This window comes from Petromyzon marinus, chromosome 28 (genome assembly GCF_048934315.1).
Source record: "Petromyzon marinus isolate PM22_M1 ecotype Great Lakes invasive population chromosome 28, UKy_Petmar_22M1.pri1.0, whole genome shotgun sequence".
Classification (NCBI taxonomy): domain Eukaryota; kingdom Metazoa; phylum Chordata; class Hyperoartia; order Petromyzontiformes; family Petromyzontidae; genus Petromyzon; species Petromyzon marinus.
The window spans coordinates 8349106-8369276 of record NC_133694.1 but is presented as its reverse complement, the minus strand read 5'-3'; the positions used below and the strand labels follow the sequence as shown (position 1 = coordinate 8369276).

Below are 20171 nucleotides of genomic sequence, written 5' to 3'. Positions count from 1 at the left end.
TATATATATACATACATATTTCACTCACCCTTAAATCTTCACACAACACCGTCTGCTGCGTGAGATGAAATCATGCTCAGATTCTTTCTCTGTAGTTCTGACCTCGCTTTATCGTCGAAGCTAAAGTTGCGGGTTGCTATTTGGCTAAATTTTACTAACGTAGTTTTTTTCTTAACCTTTTGCCCAAACGTACGCATCTTTGAAGGTTAAGGTACAGTATGGCTCACATTTTTTTAAACATTTGAGAATTTGACTTTTTTTTCTTCTGGGTGGCTGTGATGTTGGGACAATGTATTGTTTTCTCTTTGTACTTCCTTTCAACAATAGTCTTGTCGTTTTAAGTTCTTATGCAAATACACACATATTGATCTTGTTCTTGCATTTGTTTTGCTTGTTTCCCGAATATGAGTTTGATCCAAATATAAGTTTATGTTGCAAAGTTAGTTTGCCTTACATTGTTGTTTGGAATGTAATGTTGATATAAAGCAAATCACATGTACTTACAAAACAAATATTAAGTCCTTTCCACCCATTCTTTGCCCCGTTTGAATTCACAGGTTTTGTAATCTAGAACCATCCACACAGTAAATTATTAAAAGTACGATTCAGCACAACATGTGTTTAGTGACCACAAATCGTTCTTTTTTATGTTGTTGCCAAAATCGATAAACCCAGTTAGAATTAATCCTGCAGGACATGTCTAAGTTGTGAACTCATGACAATGGCATAACAGGGCCGTGTTAACCAGAGTTTGAACTCGCCTGTCCCCTCCACCTACAGGTCGAACTGAGTTTCATGGACTGGTCACATCAGGCATTGTCAATATGGCTAATTGAATGATAAATGTGTGCATGTAACCTGCAGTAATGTTATTGGCCTCCGTCTAACCTCATGAATTCCACAACTGTTGCCCAAGACGTTTGGATGAATGGAGAGGACTGCCATTATTGTCGAATGACCATTTAATTTGCTGAAAAAATCCCTTTTGCAGATTTGTTTTAAATGGCAGCTGGCCCAAAAAAAAAACCCAAGGGGAATTTAAACAAAAACAACAAAAAACTATTTTGTATTTGGTGACATTTTTTTACTTAATGGAACCATATGTCGCAATTCTTGTAGCTGCACTTCCGTCAACTCTCATAACCATTGAGGTAATTTGGCAGATGGATAGCCTGGCGGTTAGTGCCCTTGTCACTGCATGGGGTCGATTGTTCAATTTCGTCTGCATTACAACTAATTCGGCAGGACACCAGCATGGAACACCGTGCACTTAACAGTGGACAGCACCACACACCCTGTGACATTCAGAGTCCAGCTCATGCCCCATGTTGCAAACTCTGAATATTATAGACAACTAAACTGAACAAAGAAGTAATTTTGTTTATTTCATTTCTTTAAAACAAAAATATCGGACGGTGCACTCGATGGAGCTCGTTACAAGTGGAGGTCCTGATAAGTAGAAATTCCACATTTATATGGCAGGAGGAGGTCATTCACATAGCACAATAACTATCGACGTTTGCATTAATCTGTTTTATACTCTTTTTGGATCTGTACAAGACACAACACATCCCAACGCATTGCTACCTAATTTGTAACTAAAGAGACGATTTCATGAAGTTTAGACATAATATAACACACACATAAATGATACCGGTGATGAAAATTATATCTTTAGAATTCCAAATTTATTTATTTTGTATTATAAATAAATTACCGCTTTTATTTTGACCGATTCCCTTTGGGTTTTTTTTTTTACAAATGAAATATTGCAAAAAAAATTTGACCTGAAATACGATTCTCAAATCGGCAGGCACATATCGTTATTTTTGTCATCATTGAAAATGTATGAGAAGTGATTGTTATCCGGTTTCCTTGTGTCCGCGTGGCCATCCATTCATATTCTCGGACTGCACTATTGTGGTGACCACAGCGAATTGAGAAAGGGCGCAGAGAAACGCCAGCAATGAAATAACCACGTGGACAAATGTACCGGGTTAAATTTTAGATTACATTGAAAGTCCAACAATGGATGTACTGCCATACAATCGTAATGAATGTGTTTTTGATTGCCTGCCATTGACTTCCTGTATTTGGCTGTCGCTTAGCAAAGTGAGAGCCACCAAGGGCTGAACAAAACAACCCCATCCGCAAAAAAAGCGGCACGCGCAAAACAGGATTCTTACCCCTTCAATCGGGTGCCACGGTGGCGAGATGTTAACTAGCTCGCCTGGTATACAGGAGGTCGTGGGTTCGATTCCGACCCTGACGCCTGCTGTATATTTGGAGTTTGCATGTTCTCTCTCCCCGTGGTCACGTGGATTTTTCTCCGGGTCTTCCGGTTTTTTCCCTCTGCATTTAGAAACATGCGTTTAGAATATTTGGCTGCTATAAATTTCCACATGATACGCCACTTCGTTGAGCTATAAGTTGTGGCCAGGTCACTTCTGAAAAAGAGCTTCATAGCTCAGTGGGCCTTACCTGGTCAAATAAAAAGTAGCTTTATAGTTTTTGACATTATCGTTATATTTCTGCCACAGCCAGATAGATTTCAACACGGTTTGCTGATAGCCTATTAGCAAGCCTACAAATTCAACTAACCTGTCAGAATCAGAATCTTTATTTATACTGGAGTAATCCGACGGGCTATAAATCTCTTTGTAACAAATGTCCAGTAGCTTGTTCCGCTGATACGATTGGCGGGTGAATTGACGAAGTGTGATCATTGGCAGGTTCATAAAAAAATGTACGGTCAATCAGACACGGTGAGAGGTCGCTAATTCGGTCTACCGACACGGGCATTTGAAAAAAATGTACAAGTTTATTACATCCACCCTGCATCTGTCAGCCCAACAGTATAAAAGGCCTCGTTGCGTGTGCGTGATAAAGTGTGGGTACTCCCACTTCTTCGAAGACATTTGGCCGGCGTTTGAAGAGTAGGCCACAATACCCTCTCGAGGAGCTCTCCATAGCTCCCTCTAGCGGAGGGCCCTTCCGCCAGCAGTGGCGTGAGCAAGAAATTGCAGGGCTGCGCCTTTACCCCCTTTTACTGTTAACGCAAGGAACCGTGCAGCTGTGCCGCCCGAGTGCGCTGGAAAGTGGCCGCTGCGAACCCATTTCTGTGCCGCCCTTGCCCCGTGCAGAACAGCAGCCCCCACCGCAAGCTGGTGGAGTCGTTCGCCAAGAGGCGCCTCGAGTTCATGAAGAAGGAGTCGAAGCTGAGGAGCCACGAGGAGGAGGTTGAGGAATTCACCATCGGAGCCCTGCCCCGTGCCACCAAGCCCGCCATCTGCCTCCAGCAAGAGCAGGTGGTTCACTTTTGCGACGGTTAGCACAGCGTTGAAACAATGGTATTTGTTTCTTTAAACCGCCCCCCCCCCCCAAAGATAAAGACATTGATCCCCCGTATAGCCTTTGCAGACTGTTGGGGCAAGTGCTGTTAGCGAGCACCTATGAAGGCCGGGCACTGTGACACACGAGGGGGTGGGTGGTCAGCGCCACGCCCGACCAGCTTTGTCTCCCCAGTGGCGATGTTTACACACTGCACTAGGTACTATTTTGAGGCTGAGTCGACCTAGGGGAAGTCTAGAACCGGTTCAGATAATCGTCACTGGTGTTGGCCGTGAGCGGGAATCGAACTCCGTAACCCCGGGTTGGTAGGGCAACGTGCTAACCGCGACACCACCGCTCCCCCCAGCCGTAGCCCTGTCCCCCAGCTGTATGTGTGGGCTCACCACAGTAATCCCACCTCTTCAAAGATATCTGGGCCAGTGGGAAGAAATAATAGACCAGATTCCTCCTAGAGGGCCTTTCTAAGAGCTGTCTCGAGTGGAGGTACCTCTGCCAGCGGTGGAACGAGCAAGGAATTGCGGGGCTGCACATTTACCCCTTACCTGAATAAACTCCAAGAGCGTATTTGTCCGTGCTAAAATACGCATTTAGGCAGTGCTTGACGACCTCTGTGACCTTAAACCAGGAGTTAAAATTCCTAATTTTACTAACACAGGCACCTTCGCTCGTTTTCCTCGATGTGGTGGGGGCTCTGTGATCTTACATTGACATGCTAATCTCTTATAATAATAATACTACGGGTTTTCCCATTTTTTCTGGCAACAAAACTGAAATCTTTTTACAAAGATTCATGTCTGCATTAACCACAATACCTGCAGTCTTTGAGCTGTACGCCTTTTGGCGTCATCTGGTCGTGCACCAATTGGGTCGAGGCTCAAAAGAAAGCCGTCTCTTGGTGTGGACCAATCAGTTTCAAGGACAATGCCAATATATTATCATAGTATGTATTTTTTTGCATTTTGACTGCAGGTATTGTGGTTAATGCAGACATGAATCCTTGTAAAAAAAAGGTTTCAGTTTTGTTGCCAAAAAAAAGGGGGGAAAACCCCTATTATTACATTTTGGTACTGGCAAAGGAGGTCTAATGATGCTAATCTCTCACAATACAATCGCTACCTCCGCAGCTTCGTCGTTATCGCTAGCCCCGCCCACTCCGCCTATGACCCTTGGGCTACGCCCATCTCAAACCTTTATAACGTCATGCCTCAGCAGCTCTCTCGCTATTTTTTCACCTGATGACGAGTGCTTGTGATGCGATCGAAACGTCGTGATATTTAAAATATATATATATTTACGTGGCTTTACCGAAAGACCCAAAGAATATGAATTCCTGCAGTCACGAAAGCTATAAGTCAAGATTTGAAAATCCACTGACTATTTTATGTTTAAGGAGGTAATAGCCCCGTGAATGTAAAGCACATTTATATTTTGCTTACAGTGGTGGTCTTAACAAATATTTAACAACATTTGCATTGGGTAAAGTTGTCCAAGCAAAGAAAAATGAGGCATAAAGCTGCTGGAAATTGAGTAAAAAAAGGTTTCCTCAAGAAAGGTTTTCATATCCACTCTCTATATAATTTTTAAATATATGCAGCCTCTAGAGCAGTGGTTCTTAACCTTGTTGGAGGTACCGAACCCCACCAGTTTCATATGCGCATTCACCGAACCCCTCTTTAGTGAAAAATAAAATGTGATTTTTTTCAAATTCAAGACATAGATATGTTTTTTACTGGTACACAAAATGAGCCGTGCATGAACATTACCTTGTTCAAAGAATAAAACCAACACAATGCATAAACTCACAACAAATTACATACCTGGAAATCAATGTGACTTCTGCTGTTGCCTTTGAGAGATCAGTTCAGATATGCGTGGCTTCACCTTGGCAAGTGCCACTCTCATGTCATTTTCACAGCAAAGTCTGTTCCTTTTCTTCGTTTTTATGTCCAGCATCCTCGAAAAGGATTGCTCACAAAGATATGTTGTAACAAATGGTATAAAAAAAATCCAGGGCTTTCTTAGCAATAATTGGATACTTGTTCATTTGTCGACACCAAAACGTTGAGAGCGTTGTTGTTCTGAAGAGTTGCTGTTGAACCTGGCTCTGCTGAATTTCAATGATTTCGTCGAGGAATTCATCATTGACATCTGCTGTTTCAACAGCAAACGTGAACGGCTGTCTCACCCATGCTGGATATGACTCTCTTGTAGGGAAATATCCGTCGAGAGACTTTGCAAGCTCATCTAAGTGCGTGGCAATTGTTTGCTTCAGTTCCGTGGATACAGAAATATCTCCGATTCCAGACACATCTTCGATCTTACTTGCACAGTCGTCCAGAAGCGGGAAGTTTGCGAAGTTATTGTTCTCTGTTCGTCGTTTCCATAACGGTAGCTTTTTTTGAAAAGCCTTCAGGTGTTCTTCCGCTTCCATGATATTGACTCCACCACCCTGCATCTGCTGATTGAGATGATTGAGAGCTGCGAATATATCAGCCATGTACGCTAAAATGAGAATGAACTCAGGATTTTTGAAGCAATCTGCATGGCAGTGTTGGTGCTCTTGCAAAAACAGGGCTAATTCCACACGCATGGCAAAAACACGATTCAGCACCTGTCCCCGGGATAACCACCGAATATTAGAATGGAGCAGAAGTACCTCAAATTCAGAGCCCATTTCTTTACACAGCTCACTGAAGATGCGGTGCCTCAGAGCACTTTTTCGCACATAGTTCACACATTCCACCACAGTTTTTAATACTTCTGTCATTTTTGGAGGTAAGGTTTTTGTTGCCAACGCATGCCTGTGCAGAATACAATGCGTCACAATGATGTGTGGTGCATCGGCCTTTACTAGCGCACCAAAACCAGACTTTCTTCCCAGCATGACTGGAGCTCCGTCCGTACAAACTGCAGAAACCATATCCCATGAAAGATTGTTGTCTCTGAAGAAGTCATCCACAAGCTTCTTCACATCGGCTGCCTTCGTTGTTGTTGTAAGAGGCTTACAAAATAAAAACTCTTCTTTTATCATGTCGTCTTTCACATAGCGTACAAAAACAGCAAGCTGGCTTAGATCAGAAACGTCTGTGGTTTCGTCGAGTTGAAGGCTGAATTTTGCCGGGCTTGAAATCAGATCCGCGACTACTTGAGCCAAGATGTCTTTACTCATGTCTTCTATTCTGTCACTGACGGTGTCATTTGAAAGGGGAATTTGGGATAATTTACCTTCGGCCGCTGTTCCGAGTATCAGATTCGCCATCTTTAATGCAGCTGGTTTCACAAGTGTTTCACCAATGGTGTGTGGCTTGCCCTGCTTTGCGATCAGGTAAGCAACTTCGTACGATGCTGTCAGGATCGGTTTGTTAACAGGTACAAATCCAAGAGCAGGCAGAGTGGCCCTTTCATCGAATCTGGCTCTCTTCACCCTGAATTCAGCAAGTGTTGTGTTCTTGTATTCCCCGTCTCCATGCAGCTTCAAGAAGTGTTCCTTTAGTTTTGCCGGTGCAAGACTAGAGTTGCTCAACTTGGCGTTGCAAATCATGCAGATAGGATGCTCACTCCCATCACGTTCCGTGATACATGAGAATCCATGTTGTACATATTCGTCCGACCACTTTCTTCTTTTGCCCGACATAGTTAGTATGGATAAAATATTAAAGAAATCACACGACGTACGACAACAACAGTCACACGTTGACTACTGAGTACGCACTAAATTCCCCACAGCGCTGATTGGCCAAGCAGTGTAGCATGATCATCTGCAGCCAGTGATGGCCAAGCGGGCCGTGTGTGTCATCACAAATTTACACAATAATTCAAGTGTGTCCGGACCTCCGTGGCGGGGGCTCTGCCGAACCCCTGAGATCGACTCACCGAACCCCTGGGGTTCGATCGAACCCAGGTTAAGAACCACTGCTCTAGAGAATCGAGTAAAAATTGTCACTCGTGACAAAGTATCAACCGTTTGTCTACATTCAGCAATCTACCCAGCCCCTAACTGCTGCAAGTTTGGGACATTTCAATAAAACTTGCAGCCTTTCCGTGACATAAAAATATGATGAAGTGACATTTTATTGATCTATTAGTTTACTTTGTTTATTTTAAAAAAATCATTACATCTCCTGGCGATAGATGTATTTTTTCAACGTTGGCAAGCTAACGAATGTACTATAGTTATTGCCTGAATATGTCTGTTGACTTTATAAAGCTGCATCGTAAAGATAAAGATACGATGCAGCTTTACACAGCTTAAAGGTCGTGATCTGAACGTGGCTCTTTCACTCCAGCGCTGTCCTACCAGACAGTCTCGTCCCTTCAACTGATGAAGGCCGCTTGTGTTGTGGCCGAAACGTCGTGAGAATATTATTGTGTTATTTTATTTTATCAATTTATTATTTTATTCTCATTCTAACGGACTTTACCGAAAGAACCAAAGAAGACGTAAAGATACTCTTACTTTGTTAAACCTGAGATATAAAATACTGTCATCTGATAAAGAAAGTGCCCATATAAAATGAAATTCCATCCAAGCAAAGCCATGTCATGGTACAGGCCTTTTAATCTTTCAAATAATATAATACAAGTACACGATGCATTTTATTATTATTATCTGCATAAAGACAATAGCTTTAACCTTGAACTTAGATACTGCACGTACAGTTACAAACGTGGAATGCATATTGTAAAATTAACCATGATCCGTGATGGCATCAACTCAACTGGAAGTGCTGATTGAGAACAGCTGAAACACTGTGCAACAGTGAGAAGCTGCCTTCTTGAGTTGGCGTGCCTGCGTCTGCATTGGCGAGTGAGACACATGGCCCTGTTTAATTTCCCACAGGAATATTCACTGAAATCTAATTTTCTCAAGATCAGCAGGGGGGTACAGCTGGACATGTTTATGCTCATGATAATGGGCCTGCTTCTTTGTGTTAAATGCAAATTTTGGCTCGCCTCTCAGTGGGGATACAGCTGAACTTCGGGGCTAAACTTTACCCATTGGCATAATTGGGGCTTAAGAGTCAAAGATCGAAATAGGTTTTAAGTACAACGTGTGCCCCACGACTTGGTGACCTGGGAGATTTTTTATTTTTATTTCTGGCACACCAGCCATAACACCCAGGATTCAAACATTGCCAGCTCCTGGAGAAGCTAAGCAGGTTTTGTTCTGGCCACTGCTTGTACAGATGATTCACAATTGTGTGCGAGTCGAAATCCCAGTTAGAGGTTGATGCAGCCCATCATCAACTAAAAAAAAATGGCAGCAATTTGTGAGAAAATTTTACCAGTTATGTTTTTCGTGACTGCCCTTTATCATAGAAATTTAGAAAAATGTACTTACCAAAGGGCCTCATTTGAACAGAAGGCTTGCCTCTTGCTTGCTTGAGCAGGGAGACACCTTGGCTTTTACCATTAGTTAAGCTCGTTTGATTATTTACATTCTCGCTTCACTGCAGCTGCCGAAGTCGGAGGGAACAGAGGTAACGGAGGAGTTTGCCGTGAGAAAGAGACGCTCCATCATCCGAGCATTTCAAAAGGAAAAGGTAACCTTTGTCTTTAGTAGATAGTGGATTTTTAACCCGCATATTACGCAAACCCAAATCACTGATGCACGCGTATGGAAAATGCATATTTCTTGAACTCTAATAGGATTGCTCGGCAGTGAGTGGCCCTGGATGATGGCAATTTAGAACGCCACGGGAGTCACTGCAATTGGCCTATTCTAGTCAACACGTGATTGGCACTGCTTCGTGTACTGTAACGACTCTAGTCGTCAAGGTTTCATCATCATCATCATCACCATCACCGTCGTCATCAGCCATGCTCATTCTAATTCTGGATAAAAGCCTCCCCCCAAGCCTTTTCCGCCTCCCGGAGAACTCTGATTTAGTAATCCACGAGCGAATCTCATCGCTCCCTCTTGGCAGAGGATGTCTTCTCGGTTGAGTTCCCCTACTTTGGCTGCCAATCCGACGTAAAGTCTTTTCTGCTGACCATCGTCCCTTCTGACGACGTGTTATGCCCCACTACTCTTCTCAGCAAGTGAATATAATTTGTATAACTCTCATACGTTTTCTCTCACGCACGTGTTCTTTTTTTCTGTCCATCAATGTAACTTGTAATCTTGCACAGATCTCTGCTTATTTGTTCAATTTTTGCACGTGTCACAGTCGTTAATTTGCACTTGATTTAATAGTTTCCCATTTAGTTTGTCGCGAGCGACATTGATATGTTGCCTTTGTTAAACTTCACAAAAGCACTCCAAATTCATTTTTGTGTTTAGATCGCTGTCCTTCACCCCCCCCCCCCCCCCCTGCTGATTAGCACGGTTGACTACGTATGGTGCGAAAGAAGTTCAACATACACACACTATACACACACAGAGTGCTTCAAAATAAATGTTAACACTTCGGAGAATTTGCAACAACACCACGGGACATGTGCTGCTGCCTCCGGGCTCTGGAGATCACCTGGAGAAGATTCCAGGTCACGTGCGTTGGCAACGATGGCGAACAAGTGGAGACTCTTTGACTATTTTAAGCTATTAACATCACATTTCTTTTCATGTTACAGTGCATTATCCGTTCTTTTTAGTCCCGTGTAAGTGTTCACGTCTTTTTTTAAGCACCCTGTATATATATACATTCCTCAATTAGAGTTTGGATGGGGAGGGGGGGTTGCGTGTGCAGGCACTTGCGACTGAGCAGAGACCTTCAACTCGTTGCACTGGAGAATCTGGTTTAATCATGGATGTCTGCCCAGATTCACATTCAGCATCGCATTGGCGGTGGCGGACCGTCTCACACCACAGTAGAATCATCCCCTCGAGGCGCCCAGCCACATCTCACAACGTCTAATCTCAGTCAATGTTAAAACATTCATCAAATCCGTTCTATAAGCACTGTAATGCCCCCTCTTTGAGACGGTGGCTCTTAGCTGTCGCCTCAAATGCCGCGAGTGTTTTATTGCAAAATTGCTGTCTCTGTGGATGCTGCGTCTGCCGCAAGCTATTTGGATCCTGTGCCGACTGCATTAATGGCCTTAACAAAACTGGCACATGCTAAATTAGAAACACTGCCGGTTTCGTGCCTAAGTGGGAGATTTGCGAGCGGTCACAACAAGACAACACATTTATATACAAAGAACTTAATCGTGTCGCCATCCTCAGCCACGATTGATCCTCTGCTGGATGCGGGCCTCCATAAACTGTCGCTGTCCGTTACGATGGTGCGATGTGATGATCTGTGAGCGTGTGTACCCGAGCTCATCGCGCGTCTCCCCCTTCTCTCTGGACGTCCTCTCTGACGCGTTTTGAAAGCAAACCTCTGCAGTGGACCAAGAGCCGTTTCAGAGTAAATCAAATGCCCGGTCGCATATACATACGCGTTATGCTGTTTGTAGTTGTTTCAGATGATGCAGGTTATCTCCATGAAAGGGTTAAAGGGTTATAATACTCGATCACTAAATAGCATCGTCATACATCTCTGGTTGTTAATGCATAATAGAGGTGTTTTGTTTTTTGTTAGATTGCGTAAATATAAATGTGTTGTTGAACCCACCACCACCTGACACAGCCAATTAGTAAGGTTTGTCACATAAACAAAACATGACGATCAGTTACTAGGTCAGCGCACCGGTGTGTTGACGAGTAGACCCACAACATTTTACAATTTGATTACGACGTTTCACCAGTAATTACAACCAGCCTCATCAGGCGATAGCCAGACTTGTCAATTCAGCACAGCGGTGTGCTGAACTAATAACGAATTGGCATGTTTTGTTTATGTGACAAACCTTACTAATTGGCTGTGTCGGGTGGTGGTGGGTTTAACAACACATTTATATGTACGCGATGTAACCCAAAAGACCTCGATTAATGGATAATATTGGTCGCGAGAGAACTACGTGTTAATGTGGTTGTGAATATTAACGTGGAGGGCGGTAATGTTAGTTTGCTTTGCACCCTCCTCTGATTTAGAAACGGAACGTGAAGCCAAAGGTCGCTGCAGACGAGGCCGAGCAAGAGAATGGCACTCAGTCGGACTGGTGAGAGCCATTGCACCACAGCAGTCGTTATCATTTTAGATAACCTAATATGTATACGGGGCACGAGGTTCATCTGGTCGACGGAGTGTATGCTACCGAGGTGATCCCAAGAGTACAACGCTTCAAAGCGTATCCGCGCTCGGCAACGCATCGCCAGAGTGGCATTGTAAACACGCCTTGTCCGTCATTCTATTAGAGCCCGTTTGGCATTGTGTGTTGAGATGATAGCTGACATGTTGAACATACATATATAGAAAAAATAAGTTACACATTTTTTTTTTAATGCCAAAGTCCTTTCCTGTTAGAAGCCCTTGAGGCAAACTGACACATGCAATAGCTAGTATTCATATGATGACACCATGGAAAGATGAGATATGTATGGTATTTAAAATTGTGAAAGGCACAAAGATTAACATTATTTTGCATATAGTCCTCTGGGCAATGGCAGGTATTTGGCTCGAATTCCCTGTATTCTACCTGATGTGGAGCTTCATGTGTTTCACTTGAAGTCATCCAGTGGCGGCACCTTTGTTTTTACCCCACACTTTACCCCACCGCACGCGGCCTGCCAATCGACTAATTGCTTGGTGTGGACAGAAGTGGGGAATTCAAGAAACGTGCACCATCGTTGCAAATGCCGTGCTTGCAGATCAAACGTGCAACCCTCTGGACTACAAGCCCAGTGTGTGCTAACCGTGACACCAGCGGCAGCATTTAAGTGGCCGATAAGTGCAGCCAACGTTGTAGCGTGTGCGTGTTTTATTAGACGCCATATCGCGTGCTAAAACGCGTTTTTACACTTTTGCATTCACTGTTTCACACGTGCTGATTAATTGTGCACTCTGCGACATCGAGAAAAGATTGGTGTGCATGTCACCGTCGAAGTTTGATTTCTTGGGACTAGTAACCTTGCAGATTCTTAAAAAAATATTTTTTAATTGGGTGCCTACTATTGACCTCCTTTGTAATCTGCTTTTGTTAACTGAGGTTTTTTGACGTAAAAGTTGGGGCATGTCCAACGTCTGAAAGTAAATCTCCCTCCCGTTCAAAGCGTACCAATTATCGCACTGTCATATCGCGAATCCTCATGGCAGCGAACGTGGGAGCGATCGAGTGATACAAACGTTGGACTTTGCACTTTAATATCTGTTTCAAATTTCCCTATCATCATCATCATAACGATCTTCTTCTTTCCACGTGGCACATTGCAGAGATGAGCAATTGATTTATATTTTTTTACGGCACGAGGCTCTTCTGCATAATTGGCTTAACGTGCACGATTGTAGCCACCGTCGGGCGGCAGTGGCTGCTACGCACGCCTGCAATCCAGCACCGTGGAGGCGAGGGTTGGGAGGGAATCGCACAAACGTCGCGAAACTGCCTTCCCCGTTGACGTTCAGGTGTCACGCTCTGGCTTGCCAGGATAACACGGTACAGTGCGGACGCCACCTGTTCCATCTGCATTGGAGGGAGTGTTGCACCCCCACCCTGGCAACACACTCGGTGCTCTTGTGTCCTCCCACACGTATTAACTTTAATAGTAGAGAACATCTTTATATATAGAGGACCGCAGAGATGTGGTGGGGGTTGGGGGTGGGGATTTGGTGCTTCCCGTTCCTCATCTGGTTCCTTGCATCGCTGAGTTGTTCTCTCGCTTTGAAAGCGACGGGAACATTTTTGCGTCCACGCGTTTACAACTTGACACTTTTTGGTATTATTACCGTCGTGAGCTGTCATAAAATTACTACATTGCTACAGTAGTATAATGCCAATCATCTAATTGCATATGATGATTGTGTTATATGTACAGGATATGTTCACTTAAGGCCATTTTAAAGGTAACTTACTTTGTTTAGCCAAATGAAACAAATGTGATTTAAATTCTCGCTTTCTTCAAAAAAATGTTTGCTACAAATTGTCAAATTATGACACTGACGCCTAATGGTCTCATCTTGTAATTGGTGACACTCGCACATAGTAGACTTCGTGCCATATTGTATGTGCTTATAAGAGTAGTATGCAATAAAATAAAATAAATCACGGCGTTTGGATCGCAACACAAAAAATATAATCCAACAGTAGAACAGTTCAGCAGTTCCACTGCTGGATGATTATATTTTCCGCCTGAGGACGACTGCTTGTGGTGTTGCGATCGAAACGTCGTGATTTATTTTATTTTCTACCCACGTGACTTTACCGAAGGAACCAAAGAGTATGGATTACTGCAGTCACGAAAGCTTCAAATCAAGATTAGTATATAGTGAGTCTGCTCCTCTGCAGTGGTGTTCCAGTCCAAATAAAAACCTCTAACTTTACCTACCCACTTCAGTCCAGAGGGCAGTGCAGAAACATTCATTGCTGTACTGTACTGTAGTATGCTCACACTTACATGCTGCCCACTTTCACCAGCACCCATGGTCAAATAATTCCCATGACCCCACGACATATGGGGAGGCCCTTAGCACGGGTGGCTATGCACGGTGCGAAAGAAGTACAACATACATATACCCAGCATGGGGGTTGACAAAAAGGCCATAAATGTCCATCCCCTTGTTTGCTATTGTTCACCACATACCGGGTGATCAATCCAGAGATGCACCACTAAAATAACGAGGGAGAAATTCGAGAGGAAACAACAAATGTATTTCAAAAGCTCCACATGTCTCCCTTCAATCTCCATACACTCTTATCTAGTAACACTCTCCTCTGTAGGATACAAAGCCGTTGCTTCCGCAACATTCAATCACCTTTTGAGAAGAACAAGAGTCATTAAAAATCAGTGGGTTGTCACTCAATGGATCACCCGGCACATTTCAAATGTGTTTCCATCATCAGTGGACAAAGTGGAAGCATTTTTTTTTTTTACAGATCATGTAAATATTAATAATATGTAAATATGTTGAACCTCTTTTGTAGCCAACCGTGCTAATCGACAACAAATTAAACACAAAAAGCAGTTCTAAAGAGTTTTCAATCTCGATCAGGACACCCTGCAGGCAGCAGAACCACATGCTGTCTACGAGGTGATACATCTGGCATTGGCAGTATAGATCAACCATCAGCTTAAATGTTCAATTTCTTCATGACCAGGGCTCGTGCAAGAGGGCCCCAATGCGCGCCTTCGGATGGTGCAACGAGGTGACCCACGTGGGCGGTCTGCCCCAAGGGCCTCCAGCATGAACCTCTGGGGCGGTCCCCGTGCTTGACGCCCCCCCCCACCCCCGCTCGTCTCTCTAACCCTCCTGACCCCTCTGCCCCTGGGGGCTCCTCCCCACCACGTGCGCAGCGCCCGACTCAATGGGCAGGAGAGCCGGGGCAGCGGTTCGCATCGCGCCTCCCCTCGCCGCGGTCCGGGCAAAACCATGAAGCTGTCGCGAGCGCTGTCCGACCTGGTGCAGTACACGCGCTCCGTCGCCGTGAACGACGTCGATCACGACGGTACGCGGCTGCTAGCGTCCACTGGGCGCCGCTGTGGCTAGGTGTTAACTCCCTCGCCTGGTCTGCAGGAGGTCGTGTGTTCGATCCCGACCGTGACGCCTGCTGTATTTTTGGAGTGTGCGTGTCTCTCTCTGCCCGTGGTCGTCTGGATTTTTCTCCGGATCCTCCGGTTTTCCCCTCCACATTTGCGTTTGGAGTATTTGGCTGCTATAAATATCCACGTGATACGCCACTTCGTTGACCTATCATTTGTGGCCAGGTCGCTTATGAAAAAAGATAATAGCTGCGTGGGTAAAATAAAAATAAATGTTTTTAGTTATTTGTTTACCTTTCCTTGAAATTGCACTCCTGTAGTGTTTTTGCATTGGTTGTAGTTGTAACTTTATGACCCACCTCAAATGGACATCTGTGAAAAAAAGTGCTTTATAGCTCATCGGGTTCCTCCAGTATAAATGCATATTCTGATTCTGATGAATTCCTCAAAATGCGTGTTATTAAAAGACCGCTGTTTATTTTTCGTATCTGGGGTAATGCAGTGTTACTCCACTCCAGCTGGGTAGTTCTGTGGTTGAACCACTTAACCTTCAGTAGGAAGGGCCATGAGTTCAAATCCCCGTCGGGGTCATTAAATGCGTGCTGCTTTGCGTGTGAATTCAACAGCGGTTTCTGCAGAGATGGCAATGATGAACTACCACTGCTGGCACATTAACAACCCCATTGGAGATGAACACGATCCAACGCTTGTTCGAATGTAAAGTTTTTCAGGCTGTAATTTTTTAAAAAAATTATTATTCTATTTTCAAAGTGATCACATTGTTGTATCATCCTGTACAGGCTCTGTTGATGTCTCGGAACCTCGTGAGGGGGAATTTCACTGTCTCTCTCTCTCTGTCTCTCTGTCTCTCTGTCTGTCTGCAGCGGTGGCAAGCAGCTGGCAAGTGTCGTCCTTCAGTGAGAACAAGGCGAGCCAAATGCTGCAGCAGAAATCGCAGGCGTTCCTTGCCTTCAACCAGCGGCAACTCTCGCGCATCTACCCTTCCTCCTACCGCGTCGACTCCAGCAATTTCAACCCGCAGCCCTACTGGAACGTGGGCTGCCAGATGGGTGCGAACATCGCCCATTTACTCAGGGGTAGAATCTTTGCGTGCAAATGTTTGATTCCCAGCCAAGGCTCACATAGCAGGCAATCACCTGTGATGTTGGCCTTGGCTGGGTTGATCCTGACATCTGTATATTTGGAGTTTGCATGTTCTCCCCGTGGTCGTGTGGATTTTTCCCTCCACATTTAGAATCAACGTGCGTTTAGAGTATTTGGCTGCTATAAATGTCCACGTGATAAGCCACTTCGTTGAGCTATCGTTTGTGGCGAGGATGGATGAGATTGGTGATAGAATGGTAGCCAATAGAGAGAACACGCCTGAGAGGATGGCCACCTTGGAGATAGAGCGATGAGATTAACTCATGTGCAGGAGCGGGATTGTTTCTACCATCTCAGGACTTGTGTGGGATTGCAGTGGATCGATCATGGCTGATGAAAATGATGATTGCCTAAAATAACATATTGGGCTCATGATGCATGCATCATGTCAAAGGAACAGATATTCTCTTCATGCAAATATGAATACTATTCATGCAAATTATATGCACACTGTATGCTATTACCGTATTACTTTTAGCTGATGGGACCAAAGAAATGGACTAAGGGCACGACACAAAGAAACACTGGCTAATAACACAGTAAAGAACCGATTCTTTAATCAAATTGTGACCCCCCTGAATCGTAACCAGAGGTGGTTTTAGTCTCCACTTCAACGTACAATGCTGAGACAGCAAGGCCGGGTATCGAGGCCCTGCGGATCTGCAGGATTGTCACCTCGTGTTGCTGCCAAACGAATGTTTTTTTTTTAATCCCGTGCGTGTGCGTCTCGATGCTTTTCCTTCCAGTGGCTCTGAACTATCAGACAAGTGGACGGGTCATGGAGATGAACAGGGCTCGTTTCATGGACAATGGCAACTGCGGCTACGTCCTCAAGCCGGACTGCATTTTCGATGGTGCATAATTCGTCGGCTCATCGCGACCTGCCTTAAAATATCTACACACATGTATCAGCTCAAGCCTCCCGTCATTCACGTGACGTCTGCGTGGCCACGCCCACCCTGCATCCCTCCCCCTCTCCCCATCCTCTGCGTCTATCACAAGGCACGAATGTAGCCTCTTCTTCCCTACCCCCATCTCTCCTGACCCTTTGGTGCCGTTTATCTGTTCCTTTTCCATACTTCTCTTATTTCACATTATTTCTTTCTTCCCTTCCCGTTTCCTTTGTCCTTTCATTAACATATCCTTTAATTAGTTTCAGATATTAGGAAGCAACTAAAGCGATGCACTTTCAAATCTAGATTGAAAACTCATTTCTTTAGAACTGCTTTTTGTGTTTAGTTTGTTGTCCTTCCCCCGCACCTCCGATTAGCACGGTTGGCTATGTATGTTGCGAAAGAAATTCAACATACATACGTACATTATATCCTTAACTCTACTCCCCTTCCCATGGTGTTTGGCCATGGGTACATGTTTTATATGTATATATCATGATCATCGTCACCACCATTGATGCTGCGGTGGTATCACGATCAGCACACTAGTGTTTCAATACAGAGGTTTCCGGTTTTATTTCCTGTACGTATGCACGTTGAACTTATTTCGCACCATAATTCTCTGGCACGACAGTTGAAATAACATTGAGGCAATTTCTTGAAAACCTCCACCCCTCTACGCTACGTCCGGAAATATAAATGAGGACATCATAGTTAGTCAATTGGTAGGTCACCTGTGATAACGTAAAGTGTTGGTCCTGCTACCTATTCTACGATCACCTTGTGCGGTGTGTAAACATTGCCACCCACCCCCTCGTGTGCCGTTCTGGCCTTCATAGGTGCCCGCTAGCAGCACTAGCCCCAGCAGCCTGTTAAGGCTACACGGGGATCTTCTTTGTATTTGTCTAAGATGTCTGGCTAGCTTGGAATGAGTAAAGGTTTTTTTTTTTCAAGTTTCCTCAAGCGGGTGCCCTTCCGCCAGGAGTGACGAAAGCAAATCCTTCCAGGGCTGCACCTCTGGCATCACCGTCATGAATACCCACAATGCAACACACTTCTGATTACGTATCCAGCTGGGCGGCTCTCGTGGTCAGAGGCGCAAGTCTAAATCCCACTCTGCAGTCAGCTCAACCGAGGTTTGATCCAACGTTTACCACTATCTGGGAAGTGAACAGTGGTTGTCCTATGGGAGAAACTGATCAGACTATTTTTCATAATCAGAATGTTTATTCATATTTGAATAATTAGTCAGATGAGCTGTAAAGCTTTTTTTTCACAGATGTCCAGTAGGGGCGGGTCAATATCCCTGTCATACGATTGTGGAACTTACATTGTGGGCTACAGCCACCAGCTGGGATGAGCAAAACGACGATTGCTCCTTTGAGCCTGTGGGCACGTTGACCTTGGCCTGACTTTAAAGTAAAATAATTCTTTAAAATTGCTGGTAATGGCAATGCGATTTACTCTACAAGGAATGGTAAGGAGTTTTTAATTAAATAATTTGAATGTTATTTTGGAAAGCCCCTCTCAGTCTCAGGACGTTTTCAGTGTCCTGCGTTCGGGACGTTTTCCCCAGTTCCATTGGTCACCATGCCTAAGTGGATCTACGCATAACGTCGTTGGCCGATGTTAGGGTAACAAAATGGAAATGATCGTCTTATCTTATTCTTATGAACGATACAAATTTGAGTTTCCCATGCACTAAGAAACCCACATCAGATTGGTCACAAAATAAAACAGCCCACGGCATACTTGCCTCGCGGCTCAACATCAATTGTGACGAATTTCCAAAGCCTACACCAGGACTCATGGTTTATGAAAAAAAAATACAGTTCCAAGACCTCACTTAACGCATTCTCTTGATTGTGAGACGCACTATCGCGCTCTCTCTCTCTTATTTTAAAGAAAAAGTTGAGGTACGGTATTATATCGTCCGGGCAGATGTGCGACCAGAGTCGTGCAGCTTTATTGATGCCCGGACGCAGGTTTCTTTTGGGGGGGAGGGTTGTGGGGTGTGCCTGACTTTCAGGAGCATCTTCTAAACCGGGAAGCACTGTAGCCAACTTGTGCCAGTGATAGGTGCCCCTACAGCAGACGGCTGTGTTTCCGCGCCCACACACAGCGGATTTCATCCGACACTTGCGGCCGACCTCCGCTGTCCAAACTGAGCCACGCGCGGCGGTCGAGCGCCACCGTTTTGACTCGTCGCGCCGGACGCGTTGGCGGTTAAACAAAAAAGAAAAAAATGTCGCGCGGGAGGAAGACGTGAAAACGCGCCCGTTCCCAACTTGCGCGCGCGCCCGTGTTGAAGGGTGGCTCGCCGCGTGAATAAGGGGCACCGTTTCAGAGGACGTGTTTGCCGTTTTTTGCGGCGCGGGATTCGCAACGAGGCTTTGCGGCCGACATCCACGCGCACGCAAGCGTGACCTTTGAGCGTCCCCAGCTGCTCACAGCTTTGAGAGGACGACGTCTTCTCCAAAACGCGCTTCTTATTCATTTATTTATTTGAGTTACATCGACCCCTGATTTTTTTGGAGTTCCCATCGAACCTGACGTGGCCTTGCGGCGTTTTGCTACGGTGTCCTTTTGTTTGAGCAGGAAAACTCTCCAGACTGTTACGGTTCTTTATTTGTAACCCCTGTGACTACGTGAATTGAATCCACCGCACGCAGGAAATAAAAATTCACTGGGCACCGACTCCTCAGGAAAGACCTCAGAAACATCTTTTTTGTGGTAAATTGGTGAAAAATTTGCATTTGTTTTTTGGATTGTTGTAAAAAAAACATACGTGCATAGATTTTTTAAAGCATCGCTTTTTATTAGGTCCCGCACCACGATGGTGACTAGTAATACTGTTTTAATTGTTCTTTCATAGTGTAGAGGAGTAGTGTGTCGATGTGACGTCATGAGCGCTGTGAGGCGCGATGACGTCACGTCATGAGCACCGGAGGCAGATATCGGGAAGAACGAGGGCGGGACCGAGAAAGGGGGAGGAGCCGCCCGAGGGGATACTTAAGGTGGACCCGGTGACGAAAGCGTGGTTCGTTGTGGGAGCCCGGGATGCAGAGCGTCTGAAGGAGGTCTCTGCTGCTCGTGACCGGACGGTGTTGGCCGATCCCCCGTCCGGGTTCGACGAGTAGGAGAGCCGAAGAGACAGCCAGGGGTAGGGCTCGGGGAAGTCTGTGAGAGCCGGCTAAGGTTACGTGGGGTGCTGCCCTCCTCGGCCGGGCGGTGTTGGCTGAACC

The 20171-nt window shown here is 45.0% G+C and overlaps 1 protein-coding gene across 6 annotated transcripts in view; it reads left to right on the top strand.

Annotated features, from left to right (window-relative positions):
- PLCH1 (phospholipase C eta 1) overlaps positions 1-20171 on the top strand; it is a 348896-nt gene that overhangs the window by 301797 nt on the left and 26928 nt on the right. For all 6 annotated transcript variants that reach the window (XM_032962321.2, XM_076070313.1, XM_076070314.1 and 3 more), the window contains 6 exons: positions 3144-3308; positions 8808-8894; positions 11330-11397; positions 14684-14835; positions 15754-15939; positions 16780-16887. In XM_032962321.2, coding sequence (XP_032818212.2) covers positions 3144-3308; positions 8808-8894; positions 11330-11397; positions 14684-14835; positions 15754-15939; positions 16780-16887 — 766 coding nt within the window. The remainder of the gene's footprint in view (positions 1-3143; positions 3309-8807; positions 8895-11329; positions 11398-14683; positions 14836-15753; positions 15940-16779; positions 16888-20171) is intronic.